This window comes from Phallusia mammillata, chromosome 1, assembly GCF_965637545.1.
Source record: "Phallusia mammillata chromosome 1, kaPhaMamm4.hap1.1, whole genome shotgun sequence".
In the NCBI taxonomy this organism is placed as follows: Eukaryota; Metazoa; Chordata; class Ascidiacea; order Phlebobranchia; family Ascidiidae; genus Phallusia; species Phallusia mammillata.
The window spans coordinates 26,522,341-26,544,058 of NC_137252.1; the positions used below are offsets into that span (position 1 = coordinate 26,522,341).

General features: G+C 38.6%; 4 protein-coding genes across 4 annotated transcripts; 3 read left to right on the forward strand and 1 right to left on the reverse strand.

The window, feature by feature from the left end:
* Positions 1–1,477: 1,477 nt before the first annotated feature.
* Positions 1,478–5,753, forward strand: LOC145203158 (uncharacterized). The gene is made up of 9 exons (XM_080075836.1): positions 1,478–1,533; positions 1,838–1,995; positions 2,549–2,656; positions 2,846–2,994; positions 3,306–3,469; positions 3,874–4,021; positions 4,340–4,669; positions 4,977–5,246; positions 5,514–5,753. The coding sequence occupies exons 2-9, from the start codon at positions 1,895–1,897 to the stop codon at positions 5,609–5,611; spliced, it is 1,368 nt and encodes a 455-aa protein (XP_079931962.1). The 5' UTR covers positions 1,478–1,533; positions 1,838–1,894; the 3' UTR covers positions 5,612–5,753.
* Positions 5,754–8,150: 2,397 nt separating this feature from the next.
* On the forward strand, positions 8,151–14,028 carry LOC145209377 (uncharacterized). The gene is made up of 9 exons (XM_080079655.1): positions 8,151–8,273; positions 8,977–9,427; positions 9,770–9,889; positions 9,950–10,013; positions 10,084–10,216; positions 10,420–10,783; positions 11,118–11,468; positions 11,863–12,060; positions 12,365–14,028. The coding sequence occupies exons 1-9, from the start codon at positions 8,204–8,206 to the stop codon at positions 13,695–13,697; spliced, it is 3,084 nt and encodes a 1,027-aa protein (XP_079935781.1). The 5' UTR covers positions 8,151–8,203; the 3' UTR covers positions 13,698–14,028.
* Positions 14,029–15,695: 1,667 nt separating this feature from the next.
* Positions 15,696–16,528, reverse strand: LOC145209895 (uncharacterized). Its single transcript, XM_080079952.1, has 3 exons — positions 16,288–16,528; positions 15,889–15,985; positions 15,696–15,814 (listed from the first exon to the last, which is right to left on the reverse strand). Exons 1-3 carry the CDS (start codon positions 16,498–16,500, stop codon positions 15,696–15,698), a joined length of 429 nt encoding a protein of 142 aa, XP_079936078.1. The 5' UTR covers positions 16,501–16,528.
* A 922-nt stretch (positions 16,529–17,450) lies between these two features.
* On the forward strand, positions 17,451–20,257 carry LOC145234390 (contactin-associated protein like 5-3-like). The gene is made up of 6 exons (XM_080099130.1): positions 17,451–17,770; positions 18,487–18,580; positions 18,712–18,819; positions 18,879–19,051; positions 19,440–19,569; positions 19,810–20,257. The coding sequence occupies exons 1-6, from the start codon at positions 17,561–17,563 to the stop codon at positions 19,986–19,988; spliced, it is 894 nt and encodes a 297-aa protein (XP_079955256.1). The 5' UTR covers positions 17,451–17,560; the 3' UTR covers positions 19,989–20,257.
* Positions 20,258–21,718: the final 1,461 nt, after the last annotated feature.

The following is a 21,718-nucleotide window of genomic DNA, read 5'->3' on the forward strand; positions in this document are numbered from 1 at the left end:
TAATCTTCAGTGTACGTGGATTGTCAGCACACAGCCAAACAAGGTAAATGTGATTGTTTGTTAAATAGCTTTCTATCAGTGTGCTGGGCTGAAGAAAATACAGGAAGTGATAACAAAATGCGGGCAGATAAACTGCACTAGAGCTTACGCATGTCTAAAATAAGGCAATGGCTATCACTCCTCTTTCAATGTTTTTGCGCCATTATATCTAACGTTATTGGGGAAATAAAATATTTGTTATGTGAACATTACATAAGGTAGTTAAGGAAGCTATAGAGTTCTAGGTGGTAAATGTTCTAACAGCACCAGTTGATTCTGGCACCCATGAAGTGAAATCCACTGACAATTGTTTAGAAAAAGCTTTGGTGACGTTTTTGTACACTAACGTTACAATAGTATGATAGTTTCAAGTCAAAATCACTCATGCTTGACAGTCGACTACATTTAACTCCGGCTGACATGAAAAGATTAGGTTTGTTTGTATCGCTTCACTGACTTCCTGTGTTGTAGGTGATTCGTGTTTGGTTTATTGATCAAAATATAGAACCAAACACGGGATGTATTTACGACTATTTAAGCATTCAAGTGGAAAACGAATTGGTAAGCTTGTTTAACCAAACCATGTTTCTCCGTGTACGGAATGACAAATTTCTGGTTGACACTACAATCAAATTTATATTTACAGACCCGCATTAAATAGTTAGAGACATATGATTAAAAGCACATTATGGTGTTGCCCTTTGGTCTTAATAAAACTATTAGTTTTTTCGCGGTCAAAATACGCGTAGTCACGTGATTATACATACTGAACACATGACACAGCAAACCTAACTGCAAAACGTTAAGCGCTGGGAAAATATACGCAATAGACTGTCATTTCCGTGACGTGCGTATCAATCTTTTGTGTGGAAGTTACTACGAATCTATTTTTGAACAGAGCGTATTGTTTTAGCCAGCTGAAGGAGTTAGTCCGAACTGACAAGTAATAATAACACATGTTGATGGCCCTTTTTCACACTTTTTGATTTTTTCTACCATTTCAGCTTGGAGGGCGAAAGTACTGCGGAATTGACAAACCACGTGATTTTGTCACTGACGCCCAAAGCATAACTTTCTTTTTCAAAAGCGACGGAACAATTCAAAGAACTGGCTTTTTTGCCACTTGGAATTTATTAGGTCGGTGCTTTATTTATTAGGCCGGGTACATTTTGGACATTTAACTTTTCCGTCAATGTACGCAATATTTACGGAAAAGTTGTTTTTTTATCAGACGCTTGTTCTTCTACCGAGTTCACTTGTTGGAACGGTGATTGCATTCCAATTTCTCAACGCTGCGACAGAGTGAATGACTGCGGCGACGACAGCGACGAGATAGAATGCAGTAAGTTTAAACCAGTTTAGACCTATGAATTATGTGTGGTAATTCAGTACAATAAAGTCAATGTAAAGTAATTTTTGTGTTTCTTTGCAGCGCATAATACTTCTAATGCAAACGAATGTGGCAGGCCTTCCGTCGCAACCAAGTTTTCTTGGGTGGGTAAAGCTTTTTCTACAGACCTATGTACGTTAATGATCTTTTTAGGTATTTTTTATGGTTTCTTTCGTATTTTTTTGTTTGTGTTTTGTAGCAGAACGAAAAGTTCGACATTGGCACCCTAATGATTGTAGTTAGAAATACGCAACGATTTTAAGTCTATAAGAACTGTTTGTAGCCCACTTTTAAGGCCTTTCTCAATAAATTGGCCAAGTAAAAAACAGAGCTTTCAAGGCCTTATCCAAGAAAAACTCCATTGCGTTGATTAAATTTTCTACCTATTTGACCGTAACTTTGTGACAGAATGCGCGGATTATTGGTGGCAACAATGCGGTACAAGGGGCCTTTCCTTGGCAAGTCATGCTCGTTTATTCTTCTACGCAAAAGCATTTTTGCGCTGGTTCGATTATTGCCAAGAAGTGGGTCGTGACAGCCGCCCATTGCACCAACAATCTGTTAAGGTAGGGCAGTGATTCAGCTATTTTGACTTTTTGCGTTTACCTTTCCGTATTTTGGTTTCCCCTTTCTTATTGTTTATATTCGGCGATTTTACCTTCCGTTAAGATTCCCGGTGTTTTCAAATACTGCTGTGAATATCTAATTTTTTTATGAAAAACATTGAGATTAATTATGAAAACAAGTGCTGGTATAAGACCTCCCAAAGCAGAATTACAACAGATTACACTGTTTTGACAATTTTTGAAACGTTTTAACCGTAAGACGTCTAATAGTTTTCAAATCTGATTTAAACTGATAGTTATGGGTTAAAGACTAGAGATTTGATTTGGCTTGGTTACTTTGCCATAAATTTCAGGTTTCATGGATTAACAAATACAATGCAATAATCGTTACGTAAATTTTATGTGATCTGGTCAATCATTATAATTTGGCCTAGGACTGCATTCGCACTGCCTTTGTTCAACCATATTATTGTTTCCAACGATTTCAGTTAATAACAATAGAACGGTATTATGGTCGCGACTACAATCCTTTATGGTTGACTTGTTTTAATAGGCCCAGTGACGTCATAGTCTACGTCGGACGTCACAATTACGCAGGAAATAACTTGGAGGTTTCCCACAACGTGGATAAATATATTGTCCACGAGAATTACTTCAAATGGTAAGAGGATTTGAAAAGAGTAAATATATTTCAACTTTACATTGCGTTTTGTGTGCTTGTTAAGAAACAACATTTTAATTTTGTAACCTGTGTCATAGTTACGCTACATAAGAAATTTGGTACTATAAGCATTCTTCGCATCTAAATTTTTAAACTTGGGCTGTAACCAAATGGTATGCACTGTTGCAGGACTCTCAGGTCTGACATCGCTATGTTCCATCTTAACACTTCGATCGAATATACGGATTTAATTAAGCCAATTTGCCTTCCGAGTTTGAACTCCACGTTTCAATTGCAGCCAGGAAGAATTTGTATTGCCACAGGATGGGGAAGTATATGTAAGCTTATGGATTTGAACTAATGGCACAAAAATGCATTCTAAAAAGCTGTAGTAAACTTGCCCAACTACAAGTTTTTTCATGGACAAAGTCGCCGCGGTTTCACATTATTTTCTGGTACAAAGGTATAACAACAAAAAACACTCACAGTATGCCAAAAATATTTGTTAAGTTAGCCTATATGCATTTCTTGATCACAACATTGCTGGTCTGTTGAAGCATCTTTAAAGGCTGTGTGTTCATGCAGGTCAAATCAGATACATTGGTTTTAAAGCATTACTTTTAATCCGATTTTTGCTTCATTTGTTTAGATCCCAACAAACAAGTTTTTCCTGATCGTTTGCGACAAGTACGAGTTCCTATTGTAAAAACATCGCAATGCGCAAGTCTGTACAAAGCAGATGGTCAGGGAACCATACCATCGAAAACAATTTGTGCAGGGGACACTGTCAACGGCGGAGTGGATAGCTGTGTGGTATGCAATCGGTTCCAAAATATACTGTAATATTTCTATATAGTTTGAAACAATTCAATCCCCAAAATCAGGACATTAGTCAGTGTCTCAGTGATAACCGTTTTTACTGTAAAAATAATTCAAACCCAGTGTACAAACTGTTTAATTCCACACAAATAGGAAATGGTGCTACAAATAGGAAACTTTTGATTCAGCTTTTTGTACACACCCACATTTTGAACTAATTTTTCTGTGTGTTGTTCTCCAACCACATTCACACAGCACACTTCAAAGACACTTTTTTATTTTTGAAATTGTATTGTCGTACTCTGTAACTTTCTGTTGTTGAACTTAGCCTAACAGCTGCTTTTCCACGTGGTCACTACTACTTATCAACAAAATATATCAATTTGCCGACTTTTCAGGGCGATTCTGGTGGCCCCTTGGCGTGTTTGGTCAGTGAAACGGCTTTTTACCTGTTTGGAATCACTTCTTTCGGTAAAGGTTGTGCTGATCGGAGATATCCAGGAGTTTACACTGCAGTAGCGGAGTACCGCGACTGGATTGAAATTGGTAAAAACATGTTACAAACTTAGCCGAATCAGTGTGAAACTAGGTTTAGGCAAAATAACATGTCATGCTTTTAACAAATATGTAGATTGCCACCTGAAACGTTTTATAGCAGTTTATTGACGAGGGGAACTTTGTATGTTGCAAATACAGACGCTTCAGGGCTGATCCCAGTTATGAATTTATGTTCATCTTAATTGCAAATACAGTTTATACTTAAGTGATTATTGAACCGTCTGCAACAAAAATTATGTTGCATACAAGTTCTCCGAAAGGTTTGGTTGTGACCTAAGCATGTCTCTGAATTTATGTTTACCGCAGTGATGGAAGAAAACGATCAAAATGACAAAAGTCCGGATGAAGCAAACGTTCCCGATACTGTCGCACCAACAACATCTCACACTTCAGAACTAACTCAAGTAGCTTTCACTACTCCACCCACGGTCAACACGCAAACTACATCCTCTGCTTATCAAACTACACCATCACCTACGCAAGACAACATAACTCAGCAACATAGCTCTACGTCACTTACAACAAGTGACGTAACAACTACAATAGCGAAAACAACCTCAACAACCGATTCCTACAGCGAAAAGTTGACAACCGTCAATGCAAGCACTGTGAGTTTGGCCTTAACTACTGGACAAGGTAAGTTGTAACGCACTGGGTGCTAATTTTTAAAGTTTGAACAGAACTGTAATATACAACGTTTTGTCTGGTTGATTTGTATCCCATAAGGCTGTTATTGTCCTCATAAAGTATGAAAGCTGTAAAATATCAATTTGTCGTAGATCCCGCTTCGTGGTTAAAACCTCGAATGCAAGCTGTTTGTCAACAATAAGCTTTTCCAGAAGAGAAATAGCAGTCAAATTTTGCCTCGTATTGATTTTTTTGGAAATTGTGCTTTTACCGTTTTCGGAAACAAAGCATATTCATTTAAGAGTGTGTTTAACAGACCCGAATCAAACAACCACATCTGCAGCAGTTGCCGACACAGTTGATGACAATCAATTGGCATCCACAGTGTTGAACGAAAACGTTACCAAAACATCTATGTTTCCAACAAGTACATCAACGGGTAACGTGGTTACATCAGCGGTGGGTGGTTTTCCTCCAAACGACAGAGTTACCAGTAGCACTACAAGTGCAAATTTGCCAGACGTCCCAATACTTCCGTTACGGGAAGAGCAATCTGAGACGGAATCGACCGTGACTACTGTACAAGGTAAAACTTTTTAGCACTCATTTCTTCCTTTTACAGTTGGGCCAAACAAACAGCTGGCTCACAAAACCATTTGTAATCATCAAGTTTAACATAAAGTTAACATACTGTTGGCATGCGTGAGCGTTAAATGTACTTTGGTTTTCTTTGGTTTAAACTTAAAGCAAAGTATAGCTTGTTTTGAGTTAAAAACGTTGACAGCCATCTTTTGTTTGTGTCTATAGCCTGGTACTAAATAAAGATCTCTTATTTTTCAATTATTTTCAACAGGAGCTGTAACTAGTGGAGTCACTTCTTTTGAGCAGCATTTTTGTTTCAAGTTTGTTCTTCAGAGCTTCCTAATTTTCCTGTTTGTAACTTGCTTTTGACACCGCGCTATTTTTGTACATTTGTATTTGGCATATTTAAATGAATTTGTGCACGTGACACGTATCCTATGCAAATTTAATTTAATATTTAATGAATCTGCCTTGTTTTTATATTGCACTTAGTTTTTAGTATTACAATAAAGTTTTTATACCACGATTAAAAGTTTTGTATTACAAAACTGAAAACAATACTGGTTTTTAGTAATGTATATCAGGTTGTCAGGATTCTAGAAAAAAATGCAGTATGTTAAGGTATCGTAATCTAAAACAACAACAAACAAGACCACAGATGTCAGGCCAAATATTTGTGGGTTCCAACATGGGTCAACAAATGGCTAAAGAACATTCAAACTATTGCCATGATGTTAATTGTTTTCAGCACTACCACTTTTTATGAAAGGATTCTAGCTTGATTGATCACGTGGCGTCACCATCTCAGCTTATGCAACGAAAAAGGTCTAGCGATGCTAAGATTAAGCTGCTGCCCTTTTTACTATTTGTGATGACCATTGAGGAGTGAATGTAACTTTGGCTTTATTAAAGTAAGATTACACCAATTTGTCTTTAACACAAACGGTAAATGACTTAGGAAATGTAGACAACGAATAAGCCTAAACGGAAGAAAAACTAGGCCTCCTGCCGTTGACGAAACAAAACAATAATGACCGGAAGTAATTGCACGTAACGGAAAAGAAACACTGGAAAAGGAAAACCGGAACACAACACAGACATAACATTCACCACACAATTAATCTTTGTAGTGCCTTTTTCGCTCAACAAGAGCACAAAATCGTTTACTTCACCAAACAGTGAAGTATCTGAGAGGGAAAATAGTTTTCATTTTTTTAAGTTTTTGATTTACACTCTTAGTGTCTTTAGACCAGTCCTTTGAAGTTGCAATTACGTCGATGGACATTTTACGTTTCCTTATAATTGCTCGACTGTTTCTCGTTAAAAGCACTTTCAATTGGACGGACGTGTATTTAACCTTTATTGCACCTGCCGCCCGTTACCATTTTTGCCTTGATTTGTTCATTTAAAATACCAAGGCTTGTTGAACGTGACGCAACTACAAAACACGTTTTTTTATTCGAACGAATTTAAAATACGGATACAATTTACTTCCAATACGCATGGAAAAATGAAATGCAAAAGGTCCCCTAAATAGCAAACATGAAAAAAGAAAAAAATGTGCTCTGGATTAAAATTTGATTAAAACATGAAAGCATGTCGTCCACTGTAGATATAATTTTTGTCACATAGTATTTGATTTGCTTATTTATTATATTTTGAAAGTTTTACATCTCTGATACTGAGATAATTACCCACAGAATCTCTTACACACATTTGTACTCATTTTCACTTCGGATTTGTAAATTAAATTGGGTGTTATAGTGGCTTGGAAATAGTGCCAACAAAAATATACAAAGCAAAGTAATGGTACCTTTGGTATAACTTTATTAGATTGTGGCCGGTATAGTGAAAAGGTATTATCAGTAAAGTTCAAACCATTATGAAAAGATTTATTGTACGATTTATTACTTAATAAGGTTGATGCTTGCGGTACCTTTAGCGGTTTCTTTTGGCGTAACTCCGTTTCGGCATTATTTGTTTTAACGGAAACGTTTCTTTACTTTTACCACTGGTCTCCGGTGCAGCTTGTTATTTGTGATTAAAGTTTTTGAAACGAATAAGTTTAGGCTATAAGCTAGCTTGGAGATTGGAAAATATTTCATTCGCCACTATTTCTCATAAAACCGAAAAGCGGTGATTCTGAAAACGCTAATTCCGTCTTTGATTAAAGCCTGTCGTCCGACAATTGCACAGCATAGGCTGGCAGTGAGGCGGGGTAATTGGTGCAGCTTCCGTTGTTCGGATAGCGGGCGGCGAAATTGGCGTTTAATTGTTGCGAATTAACGCACTTCCAGCTATCCAATGCCCCGGGGCGGCCGAGCGTCGGTTGCCAAACAACCCAAGAATTGATGTCGCACATTTCAAGGTAGGCTGAGGACGTATGGGTCCGTTGTGGTATTGACAGACAAGTTAGGCAGTAAAATGTTTGTGTTTTATTTACAAGGAAGAAACAAGAAATAACTTAGATAAAGTTAGTAGCAAAAGTTGGACAAAACTACAAATACGTGTACGCAGCCACATTTATGTAAGTTTGATAATAATCGGACAAATGTAACGTATAGAGACAAAAGCAAGCGGATGAAGTCGTTTCATTGCTCACTTTCAATAAATCAAAGTTTTATCACACGTTGATCTATTACTTCTCATATCGATGATTTATTGTTGGATTATCTAACGCTTGTGTTTTAATTTGCTCAAAAACCGTTGACCTGAGAAACTGAACACCAATTTTGGGATTATCGCTAACGTCAAGCCCAGGTCAAGTCAGTTTTGCAAGAACAGTAAAAGTGCAGAGTGATATCGGCCTGTATTGAAATCAGGATTTATAACAAGGATATTAAGTTTACCATAGTGTAATTATGTTTGGAAGGTACCACTTTCGTGTTGTTGTTCCCACAGACAAAAATTGCCCATAGCAACGTAGTATAGCTGGTTTTTCAATTTACGCGGTGTTGTGGTATGGAACCTACGGACGTTGTCGTCTTTGTGGCATTGGCAGTGGTTGCTTTTAACGTGCTCGCACTGGCAGGTACATGATTAGTGTTTCCAAAACAAATAAATGTTGACCAATTAATTTCGTAGTAGCTTAAATGTCGTGCTTTTTAAGTTTTACTGCTATAACGTAAATGACATTTTATTTTAAGTATTCTATACTAAGTAAAAAAAGCTTAAGCGCCACCATACCTAATCCTATAAAAAAAGGGTCCGTGAAAGGTTTTCCCAAGTTTGCGACCACCTTATAACTCACAAAGTATTTTTCTTCATTATCATAGTGTTTTACACATTCATCAAGCCTGCAAACAATTATAAAAAGGAAAATTGATCCGATTTAAAAGTGTAAAACGCTGAACTATGAACTTATTATTTTTAACTTTCAAAATATTGATCCACAAAAGTATAAAGTCCTAAGCTATACACTAGAATTATGTACGTCAGTAGTTCTCAAACTATGCGTCGCAAAGCCCTGGTGCGTCGTTTCAATTTTCGAAGGCGGTCGCAGAATAGCTCCGTTTCGTGGCTTTATGTTGTTGTATCAATAAACATAATTTTAATAATACGTTTCCTCACTGACTTTTATTTGCTGGTGCGTCGCAAGTCCCGAAAACTTTTCCAGAGGCGTCGCAACAAACAAAGTTTGAGAACTACTGATGTACATGTTCAGAAACCCTTTATTAGGCTTAAACACCAAACCAACAGTCATACACACCTTAACTTGTGCCAATGTTTTGTAGAGCAACCGGTTTTCAACCGATGTTCTTTGTTTGAATGCAACACCACCGACCCGAACTGTGACGAAACTGGAAGATGCAAAGACGACTTTCGAACCTGCTGCGACCGCTCGTGCGCCCTCAAGCGGGATTCGTGCGCAGAAGACCGGCGGCCACCAGGTCTCAGCAACTACAGCGCTTACATCTCGGGATTAAACAGAACCGAGTACTTGAACTTGTTCGAACGAGTTCAAGAAAAAATCGAGGGCTGGGTAGAAAGCAATCCATGTTGGCCGGCGGATCGCTGCCTCAACGGTACATGTTTGCCAGATTTGCAGCACTGCGACAATGGCCAGTGCGTGGAGTTTGTGTCAGATTGCGGATTGTTCTGGACGAAAGTCAACTACCAAAATTCAAGCAGAAATGTTACCTGCTACCCGCCTGAGCTGTGTTTTCGGAATGTCTGCGTGATGAAGTAAGAAATTTGTGTGTGTTGGTTTACGTCCTATAGCATTTAAGGTCATGTTGAATTGAATTATGGCAATTTACTTTATGCGTGTCTGGACGTTCACACAAGCTCCTTGACTACACTGATGACTTAAATTTAAAGTGCACGCTTTGTCCACACACACATTTTATGCACAGCAGGTTTGGTGTGCGATGACAAATGAACGATAGAGTCCACTATATATAGCGCCCAAATTTTAACCATTAATAAGTTAAGTTGGTTAAAATTTATCACAATATGTCTGTCCACTAAACGGTGCGTTTTTTCTATCTTTACAATTAACCTTATTTAACCCTTTTTATTCTGTAGTTATTGGATGTGTGATAACGGAGAGTGCGTTAACGAAGGCGCAGTTTGTCGAGGGGGTCCAGACTGCAGTGACGGAAGTGACGAAAAATACTGCAAAGGTCGATGTTATCCGCCACCAAGGTACAGTCATATTTACCCTACTTGTTTTTCACGTTTGCTAGTTTTCAATTTGCCTTTCAGATGCACAAACAACACCTGCGGTTATGGATATCACCAATGTCCCGATGGACAGTGTATACTACAAGTAAGTTCTACTGCGATTTTTTTAGCTCTACAAAATATAGTCGATTGAATAACAAGTTGTTGGTGTCCAGGAGCAAATATGCGACACGGTTTCAGACTGCGCTGATAATTCGGACGAGAGAAATTGTTCCCGAGCATGCTGGCCAACATCAGCTTGTGACCAATACGGATCCTGCCGACCTGGATATTTTGAGTGCGACGGAGGTAGTAAATATATCGATTATTATGCGCAACTCGTTTCCACAATAATGAGTGCTGCGCTTATTTGCAACAAACTTATAACGGCGTAAAAATATTGAAAACGAAGAAATTCAATTACATTAATGCAGACTAAGTTAGATTTTGAGCAATTTGATTGCTGAGTCACTGTTTGGCTAATTTGCTGAGTCATTACCATTGTTTTTCAGGCAAATGCATTGAAGAGTCGCGTGCTTGCGACATGAGGCACGACTGCAACGATCAAAGCGACGAAATACGACAAGGTCATGGTTTCAAGTGCGTCCTGGGGCGAAACTTCGATACTTGCGTATTGTCACAGCAACAAGTCTTTGACACAACTGCTCGTTGCCAGGACCACTCGGACAATTGCACTGAACCAGGTTTTTGCTTCGAGTGCTTGGACAAGCGCTTGACCATCTCGGACAAACAGCGATGTGACGGAGTTGTTGATTGCTTCGACCTGTCTGACGAATGCTTCTGTAGCGACAAGAAGCGTACAGAGGAGCTTTGCGAGTCCATCTGTCTTTACAGCGACTCTTCATTTGTACACCCGTAAGTGAATTAAGCCTTCATGAGTGTGTTTGCCCACGGTTTATACAGTAATTTTGCGGTCGCACCCTGATCAATGGCAGAATTAAACATCTTGCATATGTTTAGGTATGTTATAGTCTTGGTAAGCCCCGACACTGCCCCTTATGGCAACAAAAGGAGAAATCAGTGCACACAAAATCTAATGTAGTCTTCCCAAACACAAATTTTAACTTTTATATTCAAAGATACTTTTAAACGCGTATTAGACACCACGATTTGATAATGTATAGCTAATATAAGTGGCGAAATCCCGGGGCAAAACGTTACTTGTATCGAGATGTGCCTTTTGTCACAGACCATCCGAAGAAGAAGTGCTTTGCCCGTGTCACCCAGGCCAGTTTCATTGCGATAACAGTACCTGCTTAAACACAAGTCGAATATGTGACGGTGTCATTGACTGCCCGATCTCAGGCGAGGACGAAAAATTCTGCTTGGGCAGCGAATGGCAAAACATGGAAACAGTATGGTGCCCGGGTGACGTCAACAATAATAGTCTCGCAGAAGCCGTGCTGTGTGACGGGCGCCCTGAATGTTACGACTTGAGTGACGAGTGTGACGGACGGTGTGACGTCATAGCCCCGTTTTGCAAGCTACGAGCTCGTTTTAACTCATTGGCTGGACCCTATGAGTTTCTATGTGACAACAAGTAAGTAGAGGAGATTATATGCACGAAAACATGGCCCAAAGAAGAGTTGTTTTCAGGAATTTTATGATTCATGAATTCTTTTTTTTTTCATTTTTAACGAAAGTTAAATTGAACAGTGACCAAATAAAGATTTTTTTGTTTTGTTTTTGAATTATGGCATCTTTATTATTCACAAACTCTTTGAGGGAGCGCGTCTGGAAATTTCGGGCTAGATGTAAATAATTGGCTCGAGTCCTCTGGCACCGGGCTGATGCAAAACCACGAAACCTCTTATCTAACTCTTGTTTCAAATAAGAGACATCTAATGCATGTGAGCAGCTGAGCCAAGGCATTTTTATTCGATATTTTGCGTAAATTTGCTGATTAAAGTCTCTATTAAATCTCCCGTTTTTAGGGCACACTTTCTTGATGTGAAGTCATTGTGTGACGGAAAATGGAGTGATTGTTACCCGCGCATTAAGGACGAGGAAGAGGGGTGTCCTTCACGATTCTATTGCCCGAGCGGAGACAGCATCAGTATCGATATCAACCTGATTTGCGACGGAATCCCTCAGTGTGACGACATGTCTGACGAAATCAACTGTACCGATCGGTAAGTGCAGTACGATATATTTCAAAATGTATCGCTTCTACGAAACGACCGAATGCTTCTGTTCTATGAACTTTCTGAATTAAACCTAAACATACATAGGGCAAAACAAGCTAATGGGACTAATACTATTCTCCAGTGGTTACATAGAGTTTGAAAGAATAATTCACCAATTGTTTACATGTTATAAGTATGCTGTTCACAATTTGTAACAGTTTTTTACTTTTTGCGGAATTTTTATTCTTCTTTAGAAATTCATTAATACCAAACTGTTTATAAGTTACCTTAATATATTTATACTCCTAAGGTTTTACTGTGAGAACAACGTTCCATATTCTGTACCATTGAGCAAAAAATTGGATGGGAATCCGGATTGCAGCGACTCAAGTGACGAATGCCCACGCGAAATGGACAACAACGCTCTGTCGTCGAGAAAAGAACTACTTGGTGCTCTTGGATTTCGGATAACCACTTGGATTATCGGGTTACTGGCTTTGATTGGAAACTTAATCAATCTAGCAAACGTTGCAAAATCATTAAGTGCCGAGAAACAAGCTAATAATTTATCGAAAGTGAACTACTTTCTTTTGCTCAACTTATCTTTTGCCGATGCTCTGATGGGTGTATATTTAATTGCACTGTCGGCAAAGTCTTTGTCGTTCTCCGGCCAGTTCTGCAGATACGATAAAATATGGCGTTCAAGTGTGTCTTGTTCAAGCCTTGGTAGTTTGGCTCTTGTATCCAGTGAGATGTCGGTCCTGATCCTTTGTCTTCTTACCACATTGCGACTGGTTTCTATTGCCAATCCATTCAAAACCAAGCGAACCTCCGTAAAGATGCCCGTCGCGTTTGTTGCCTTAGCTTGGTTCGTTTCAATTCTACTCGGTGTGCTTCCCCAATCACCTGCGCTTGCCGACTACTTTGTTTCTGACATCTGGATGCCCACCAACTTCACAGACAATGAAACACTTGACAAGCCATCAATGATTACTCTCGTACGCCGCCTTGAGGCCATTTATCCGAGCACCACTCCACTTGTTGACACGTCTTGGTACCAAATGGCCGATTTCGTTTCACAAAACTACCACATCAGAGTAAAAGGGTACTTTGGATATTTTAGCGACAACAGTGTCTGCCTACCCCGTTTCTATGTTACTGCCGGCGATGCAGGGTGGGGATACTCAGCTGGGATCGTTATTTTTAACTTCCTCGCCTTCTGCTACGTTTGCGGCGCATACTGGGCGATCTCGCATATGACCAGTGCAAAACCTATGAGTCATCGCCGAGCAAAGCAGCTGCGAAAGATGCATGGACGTATTACACGTATTGTGCTGACCGATTTTGCATGCTGGGTTCCTATTTGCCTCATGTCGTTTCTCCAGCTTGGCGGAGTTCCGATACCCGACCAGGCTTACGCATTTAGCGCTGTGGTGCTGCTACCTATCAACAGCGCGGTAAACCCTTTCCTCTATTCGGACGTGAAGTTTTCCACTTTATGCTGCTACATGAAATCCTTTGTGCATCGTCAAAACCGTGTGGACGATCTTGCAATCAGATCTAGCGGAAAGTTGGCTGTAATTTCGCGTCGTCGGGCTGGCGAGAAACGGGCTTCCATTCCAACCAAGGAGCAGTCGATGTGAGAGTGTGATTGACACGCTATATACAGTTCTTGTACATTTGTTTTTGTACGTTATGAGGAGTTATTGTGTTGTGACGTACTTGAAAAGTTGTTTTGAAATTGCCGGACTGGCTAAAATTATGTAGCTGACCCAACTATAATGTTGCGTTTCGGCTTAATTAGTAGAAACCATGTTTTCGTTTTATGCTTTATTTTATGATATTGAAAACCTTTATTTTATTTTTGTTTGTCAGTTTTACTTCTTAATAATTTTGAATGGTGGTACGCTTAAAATGTCGCTACGTATCATGAATTTTGTATTTTATAACAATCGCAATACATTTTACACTGATCTAGCTTTGTTACTAACTTACGATTATTATATAGCTTTACCTTTATCCTAGCGTATTTTAAACCCCAACTATCACTAATGCTAAAGAGAAAGAGTAACAGCCAAAAATGAGGCACCCAAAACGTGAGTTTCATGGCGAACACTATTTATGATAAGTTTGCGCTTTTCCAAATCCGTGAAGATTATAATGTTTGCTAAAAAAAGCAATTTTTTAGGCTCTGCCCCAGCATTCAAGTTTTCCAAGCGTATGCCATCCGAACTCGGCAGGATCACCTGCATCTCCGAAATGCATTTCACTGACAGGAAGGTCACTCTTGTTTGTCAGATAACCCTCGTCGGCTGTTACGTACGATTCGGAGTTTGCATCACAGTTGCACTTTTTTTTTGTCTACGCACGTTCCTATGCAACAAAAGTTACACTTAGCTAGCTCATGACGTGCATTCAGTGGCATGAGATAAGTACCCACTTACATGTGTAACACAACAACATAATACTTGTCTTTAGCCTAATCGTTTAACCCATTTAATTATTACACCAATTCAAATTTACAGCCATTTAAATTGTTACAGTCATTTAAATTTTCCGCCAGCCAATTTTAGGACATAAATCTTGATATTCAAAGATCAACGTTGAGACCATACTAAAGACTATTTGCCAGTTTGTGCCCCTAAATATAAAATACCATTTCCCCAAAACAACCGATATTTTCAAACATTAGTTTGTGAACGTTCGATCGATTTTTAAGACCAACCTGTCTCTCCACATGCACAGTAATTATCTCTCTCGCTTCCACCCCAGTTAAGCCTCAGTGTCCCGTTTCTTGATAACCAGGCACCACGGGGTTCGTCTTGTTTCCAGTGCAGAACGGATCCCCGGCATCGAAACTGGAAACAAAATTTGATCCTAACGTTTTGTCGAAGATATTTTTCTTGGCAATAGAGAAAAATATAAAGCAATTGGTACAATATAAAAGGTAGGAGCATGAATGGTTTTAATTAGACACCTTGAGTGGATGCCATTCGGTTTGTCATAAATGTTAAAATGTGGTTGCCCAACGATATATAGCAGCCTTAAAACAATATGTTAGTGGTTTGATCGACGCAAACTTTATTACACGACAGCATTATACATTGGGAACCAAACATGTTAAAAAAACAAAATTACCCAAAGATAAGAGACAGCAAAAAAGCTAAAATGTACTTGTATTTACAAATTGGATCCGCCCTGAAGCTCCTACCTTAATAAACTGCCTACAGTGAGCAGAGGCATCAATCAATTGTACGATTTTCCGCATGGGGACGCTGTAGGTAACTCTTCTTTTATAGCATCGAGGGTTTTCGCAATTGTTCATTTGGATTTCCTTTTCACTGTCATGGTCAATTAATGTCTTTGTTACCATCGTCCAGCTTCCGTTAGCAGTCGACACTGAACATGACAAGTGGTTTGTGGCAAGAGATCGGCAAACTATTCAAAGTAAATGATCCGACAACTTGCACAAACTGTATATACAACGTCTAGGTATGGCGAAATGTTTTCAAGTATATTTTCGAGATGCGTTTGACATGGTAAAGTTGCAAACAACGGACAATGCGAGCAATATCAGAAAATGCAAAGAATGTTAGTTTTTTGGCTGGTTGCACAGAACAATTGAGATGACCTATATTTTACTAACCGTTAGCGATTTTGCAATATGCAAAGAATGGAATTTCCTCGCGACCTGAGGGGGAAATGAGATGATATCCCATCGTGCCGGTCACAGAGTCACATGAAGTTGGTGGATTGTTAACTACAAAACAAAACAAAACAAAAAACACAGTAGTATTTTGCACAATCATGTACGTTTGGTGTTTTCTCAAATACCTGTGTTTTTCAGATTTTCCAATTCAGAGCGCAATTGAAGGATCTCTGCATCTGCTTGATCAGCTTCTCCCTTGTCACCCTTTGTGCCCAATTCTCCCTGTATATTTGCTATAGGTTAGAATTACCTTTAAAAAGCTTTTGGACTTTAGAAAAGGTTTTGGACTGTTGTCACTAAATAGCAGATACTCTTTTACAATTTTATGTTTCGAGAAACTTAATTTTTTGAGCCTGCATGTCAGTGTATGGTTTACTATACGTTTTTTTTTATTACAACAGATTTATGATGTTTCCTTTAGGGTGCTTTTCTTTCATCTATGTGCTGCATCACACAGCATTTTAATTGATGCTTTACAGCAGTAAGTACAAAGGACAAATAAAAGTATCATAGATTATATTAACCTTTTGTCCTTTTGATCCAGGATACCCTGAAGGTCCAGCTTTACCTGGAAGACCTGCCGGACCTCTTTCAGATACACCAACCGTTTCCGTTTGTGGCCTATCATTGCCGAAGTACTGGACAATGGTTGTACCCTTGCAGTTACTGGAAGCTTCGTTTTGAGTTGCGACTTCTTTTGTAATAATCATCAGGGACAGCACGAGAAATATTAACATTTTGAATGTTTCGTGTCTCAACTAAAGGTTGTGAAATTTGTAGCAAATGCAAGCAATGCGCTATGTAACATAAACCGTATTACAAAATTGCTCACTGAACTTTTAACATAGACCGTGTTACAAAATCCCTCACTGCACTTAATTGGTTTTGTAACGAGAAAACACTCAACACCTTTTGCATGTTTTTTAATGATATTTGCATTGCATTCTGTGTAAAATTTACTGACTGGAACAGGTATATCAAAGTAATAAAGGCTACTACTAATATCGTGTCTTCACTATACCTATGTTACAAATATTAATGCCTTTTTCATCAGTGTGTATAGCTGTCAAATAGTTCCTATTAGAATCCTAACATTTTTCGAAAACATTACAACCTATAGCAAGCAAATACCAGCTTACAAATCACACTGTCTTTAGCAAACCGACTTATTGAAATCGCCTGCAGATATTGAACAGTCATTGAACTTACCGATCGCTGGAGAAAAGTTATTTAAGTCCGCCCTTCGGCGTAAAAGTTAGTTTAGGTTTTTGCTATATGCTGCAAGTGAAAAAGAAATGACTGTTTGAAAATACATCAAATTTGTAAACATAAAATAACTGCTTGGTAAAAAACATTTCCGAAAAAATGTAAGGTATAATCAAACTTAATATCACACATATTTTTTTTTGGATTCCCAAAAGCACATTTGGCACAAAATGTTACACCCTTGATAGTAAAGAAAAAATCACGTATTACTCCCTCGTTAAGCATAATTTCCGTTTTGACAAACGACTCATTCCTGGTGGGAATGTCTCAAATTACGTAAGCTGAAGTATTTTGATTGTGACGGAAATTAAATGCCTTGGCTGTAATACAAACGTTTTCGATACGCGTGACAAAAAATGTTTATGTTTGTGAGATACGTGGCATTTTTATTGCAATGGCAGGAGCGATCGCAAGACCGTCCTAAACATTTGGCATGAAGGCAAGTCTGCAAGTGGTTGCATATACAAACATGAAAATACGTTTTACAGATTGCACCAAGCAAACTGCGCATATAAAAAGCTGCTGTAAAAAATGATTTGTTTGCTGCTAACGCTGCTGTTGGCAGCGCAAAGTGTATCACAGGATTCTTCATCTACTGGCTGCAAAGGAAGCATAATTAACCAGTATTTTGGAAGTGACCAGCATTTGATTCAGCATTCAGTTGTTCCATCAGGGCGTGAGGCACCAGGACCACCCGGAAAAAGAGGACCTATTGGCCACATGGGAACAATTGGCCCTAAGGTAAAAACGAACAATTTATTAAATTGTTTTTGTTTTTGTGGTTGTAGATTTAACCACGGTGTTTTTAAAAAAATAATGTTTTAAAGTAATTAAAAATCAGGAAATTTTCGTTCAAAATTATGAAACTTATTGTGCCCGTTAGTGTTTTATAACAGAAATAAAATAAACGTTTTTTTTTGCTCAACCAGCAGTAATACAACTCGCCGCCTTTTCAATGTCTCATTCGGGCGTCTTTATCTGTTGCTGTGATTGCTAATGGTTTGTGGGAAACGAGTTTTTTAGAGTCGTGAAACGTTTACGCGCGTGCTAGCACCACGAACGTAAAAAAAAACTGATACCGACTTGCCGCTATCGGTCGCTTTTACACCTCTAACACTAAAGTATTTATCACCGTTTTATAACACTGTGTTTGTACCACTTTCCTTCCGCACACTGTGTTACATGATATAAGAAGGGTTGTATAAGGCTTTGTGCCATTTTTTTGATGAAGACGCCTCAAATCAAAACTTTGTATGAGTTATATACAGTTGGCCGTTAAGCAAAAGAAAAGTCAAGGAAATGTGCCTGGCGACACCAGTTATGTTTAAGCTCGCGAGTTTTTCAATTTATTTTAGCGTTTACACAACTTTTGCTGGTTGCTTGGTTTTTATGTTTCCAAATAAAATTTCACTGAAAGATTTAATATACCTTACTCGGGAACGGTGTATATTTGGCAGGGCGATCCGGGTGTAAAAGGCCAAAAAGGAGAACCTGTTCTTGCTTCGACAATTCTAGAACTTAAAAGAGCGATAAATCGATTGGAAAATTCAGGTATTATGGAACAGATTAACGCTTCTACTTTGGACAAATACAATTGCGTTATTGCGTTTAGTAGCAGTTATATTAATCCTTAACACAATTGTACTGCGTAGTTCTGTGATGTTAACACTTTTTTTTGTCAGTAAATGCCATTGTACCAGCCACCTGCAAACACGTGGCTTTATCGCCAGGATCTTATCCTATCTTACCCCTTGGACTTGATGGAACACCATTCTACGCCTACTGTGAAGGTCAGGTGTTACGCTTTAAAAGTTAAATTTGGATTAAATGGTATTGTGTTGCAAAACAGAAAGTCCCACTGGCGTGAGAAAGACATTGATTGGTCACGACAGCGAAACTGAAATTGCGGCTGATAATTGTGAAGCTCCCAGATGTTACAGAAGAAAAGTAACATACGACGTCAGCATGGAAGACATTGTACGTCTTATTGATGCATCCCAGCAATGCAGACAATTTATTCAGGTATTTCTGCGAGCCAAAAAATCTGGTATTAAAATGGAAATAAGTAAAACGGAAATAACTTGTGTTCGCTTGCAAATGACACGAACATGAAAAATGGGACCCGAAAAGTTTTTTTTGCTATTATTTCTGGATACAAATCATTTTGTGTACAATACCTGGCTAACTGGATGCAGCACAAACGAACGCATAATATGTATAGATTATAGAAGGATTGTGAAAAAACTCTTTTGTTGGGAATAAATATATAGTTTTGTGCAACATGGAGCCTAATAACAGTAGTATGTTGATTTGCTATCAAATTCTTCTTAATGTAGAGTCTTATTGTTTCATTCTGCCACCGTTAAAGAGTTTATGACAAATTTTACTGGTGTAAATATATTGCTTTCAGTTTCGATGCAGAGGCTCCCTGCTGCACCAACGTAAAGATGTTTATGGAGCTTGGTTATCAAGAAACGGAACGTTAAAACTCAACTGGGGTGGAACTAAAAAAGACTACTATTGCGCCTGCGGAGAGACTGGTATAAACCTCCATTTGTTTTTGGACCTGTAACCAATTATAGTGTTAGCTTACACAAAGATTCAGCAATTTGTGGACTTTTGTGGGCATACTGTTATTTACATGACTTTGTCGTGATCGCTGGTCTGCATAGACGCTTTAGGGCTGATCCCAGTTGTAAATTAATGTTCTTCTTGCACTTGGGAGTGTCGAACACTGAAAACATAATCATTTAAATAACTAAAGCTTGCAACGTTGACAGGCACTTGCATTGACAATACGCACAAGTGCAACTGCGACCAGAACGGACCAATTGATACATCAGATGAAGGTTATCTGACAAACAAAGAAGATTTGCCAGTAACTGAAATGCATTTTGGAGACATGGCAGACAGTTCGGAGTTTGGCTGGCATACACTCGGAAAACTTGAATGTTGGTAAAAACAGCTTATATGCCGACGTTAAATGAACGCATCAAGTTTATCATCATCTTATACGCACAGTCAATTTTCAAACACCGTTTTTATCCTTTTCCTTACATGGCCTATATTCCCCTGTTGTACATTAGTACTGCATTACCCTTTTATTATCCGCATTTTTCTCACACGCACCCACGCGTATCTTGTTGGTGGAACCTTAATGCTACTTTGCAAACGGGGATTTATATGATTAAGTGTTGCATTTCATAGTTGTGTTCCGCGGCACTGATACCATACCAACCCCTTAACATTTTGTCAGTTTTAAACAATAATATAAACAAAATAAGAATTTGTTTACTGTTGCATTATCGTTTCTGTGTTGTGTATTATTTCAATGATTGGACCGTGCATAAGAACTCGCTTTAACTTCAAACGGCATTACACTACATACTGTATATAGATTACAATCCAATGAGTGCTTGCGTGAATACAACATTGTGTCAGAAGTGGGATCAAACCTCAGTCTCCATTCAAGACCTATTTATTAAGTTTAACATAAACTTTAACTCAAGGAATTTCACTGAATCCACAATTCGAATCTTTAACAGATTTCAGTAAAAAATGCCACCAACCGTTACGTGAAGTTACAGGATGTAATTCAAATTTGCAGCAATGGCATTTAGAGTTAAAATTTGGAAACATGCCTATTGCCTCCATTCGTCGACTAAGTTTTGAAAACTTGAATGTACAGTGCATGCCGCTGGGCTGCTTTGTAGGTTTGCTGAAAAAAATTGCAGTGTTGCTAAAAACAGGTTTTGCAACCCTTTTGATGAACTCTATTTTAGGTCTAAAATGCAAACAAATGGATAAAATTCTGCTTGTAAGTACTTTTTATCCTGGGGTTGTAAGTAGGACCGAAGCCGAAATACACTGTTCAATTACAAAGTATTTCAAGTTTTCAAGACTGGTCGTTCGACATTTTTAGTCAGACGTCAATGTAAATTGTAAACTCGATCAGTAGAGTTTAACCAGGTAGTTGATGTGCAGCAACAGTGGGGCCTTGCAGGATTACTGCAAACAATAACTTTTTCCGCAGTTTGAACTATCCGTACACGTAACAGATCAGTTTATAATTTATTGATGAAATGGAGAAAATCATATGTTTGCTGCTAACGCTGCTGTTGTTAACTCAATGTGCATCACAAGACTCTTCGTCCACCGGTTGTAAGGGAAGCACAATCATTCAGTATTTCGGGAGTGATCAGCATTTGACTCAACATCAGTTGCGTCCAGTTGGTCCGTCAGGTCGTGGAGCACCTGGGCCACCCGGAAAAAGAGGACCAGTTGGCCAAATGGGACCAGTCGGTTTGAAGGTTAATAAACAAAAAATAAAAATAATACACAACACTCTTTTTAAAGATGTTATGTTAAAGATTATTTTGTGTTAATTTCACTGCAGTCACATTTTTTACTGTTTTTGTTAGGGGGATACGGGCAGCAAGGGTCAAAAAGGAGAACCTGCTCTTTCTGCGACAATCCTTGAATTGAAAAGAGCAGTTCACGAACTAGAAAATTCAGGTATTGTTAAGATTTGCAACAGGTAAGCAGTTTTAATGTATCAGCTCCAACATAGCTGCAATTTGCAGCAGAATATAAATGTCGGCTCGGAATATCTCAACTAATTTTAGATTCGGGCTTAATCGAAATTCTGCATCGAAAAATCTGCTGCCTAATCAGAATGATGGTTTTTCA

Excerpts from the sequence above, each read along its gene's own strand:
- LOC145203158 (XM_080075836.1), top strand. The coding sequence starts at position 1,895 with ATGCTCGTTTATTCTTCTACGCAAAAGCATTTTTGCGCTGGTTCGATT. Across the intron at positions 2,995-3,305 it reads CACAGGATGGGGAAGTATAT|ATCCCAACAAACAAGTTTTT; the intron begins GTAAGCTTATGG and ends TCATTTGTTTAG. Across the intron at positions 4,022-4,339 it reads CCGCGACTGGATTGAAATTG|TGATGGAAGAAAACGATCAA; the intron begins GTAAAAACATGT and ends TGTTTACCGCAG.
- LOC145209377 (XM_080079655.1), top strand. The coding sequence starts at position 8,204 with ATGGAACCTACGGACGTTGTCGTCTTTGTGGCATTGGCAGTGGTTGCT. Across the intron at positions 10,784-11,117 it reads GACTCTTCATTTGTACACCC|ACCATCCGAAGAAGAAGTGC; the intron begins GTAAGTGAATTA and ends CTTTTGTCACAG. Across the intron at positions 12,061-12,364 it reads GAAATCAACTGTACCGATCG|GTTTTACTGTGAGAACAACG; the intron begins GTAAGTGCAGTA and ends TATACTCCTAAG.
- LOC145234390 (XM_080099130.1), top strand. The coding sequence starts at position 17,561 with ATGATTTGTTTGCTGCTAACGCTGCTGTTGGCAGCGCAAAGTGTATCA. Across the intron at positions 17,771-18,486 it reads TGGGAACAATTGGCCCTAAG|GGCGATCCGGGTGTAAAAGG; the intron begins GTAAAAACGAAC and ends TATATTTGGCAG. Across the intron at positions 19,570-19,809 it reads TTGCGCCTGCGGAGAGACTG|GCACTTGCATTGACAATACG; the intron begins GTATAAACCTCC and ends CAACGTTGACAG.
- LOC145209895 (XM_080079952.1), bottom strand. The coding sequence starts at position 16,500 with ATGTTAATATTTCTCGTGCTGTCCCTGATGATTATTACAAAAGAAGTC. Across the intron at positions 15,986-16,287 it reads CTGGATCAAAAGGACAAAAG|GGAGAATTGGGCACAAAGGG; the intron begins GTTAATATAATC and ends GCAAATATACAG. Across the intron at positions 15,815-15,888 it reads GGAAAATCTGAAAAACACAG|TTAACAATCCACCAACTTCA; the intron begins GTATTTGAGAAA and ends TTTGTTTTGTAG.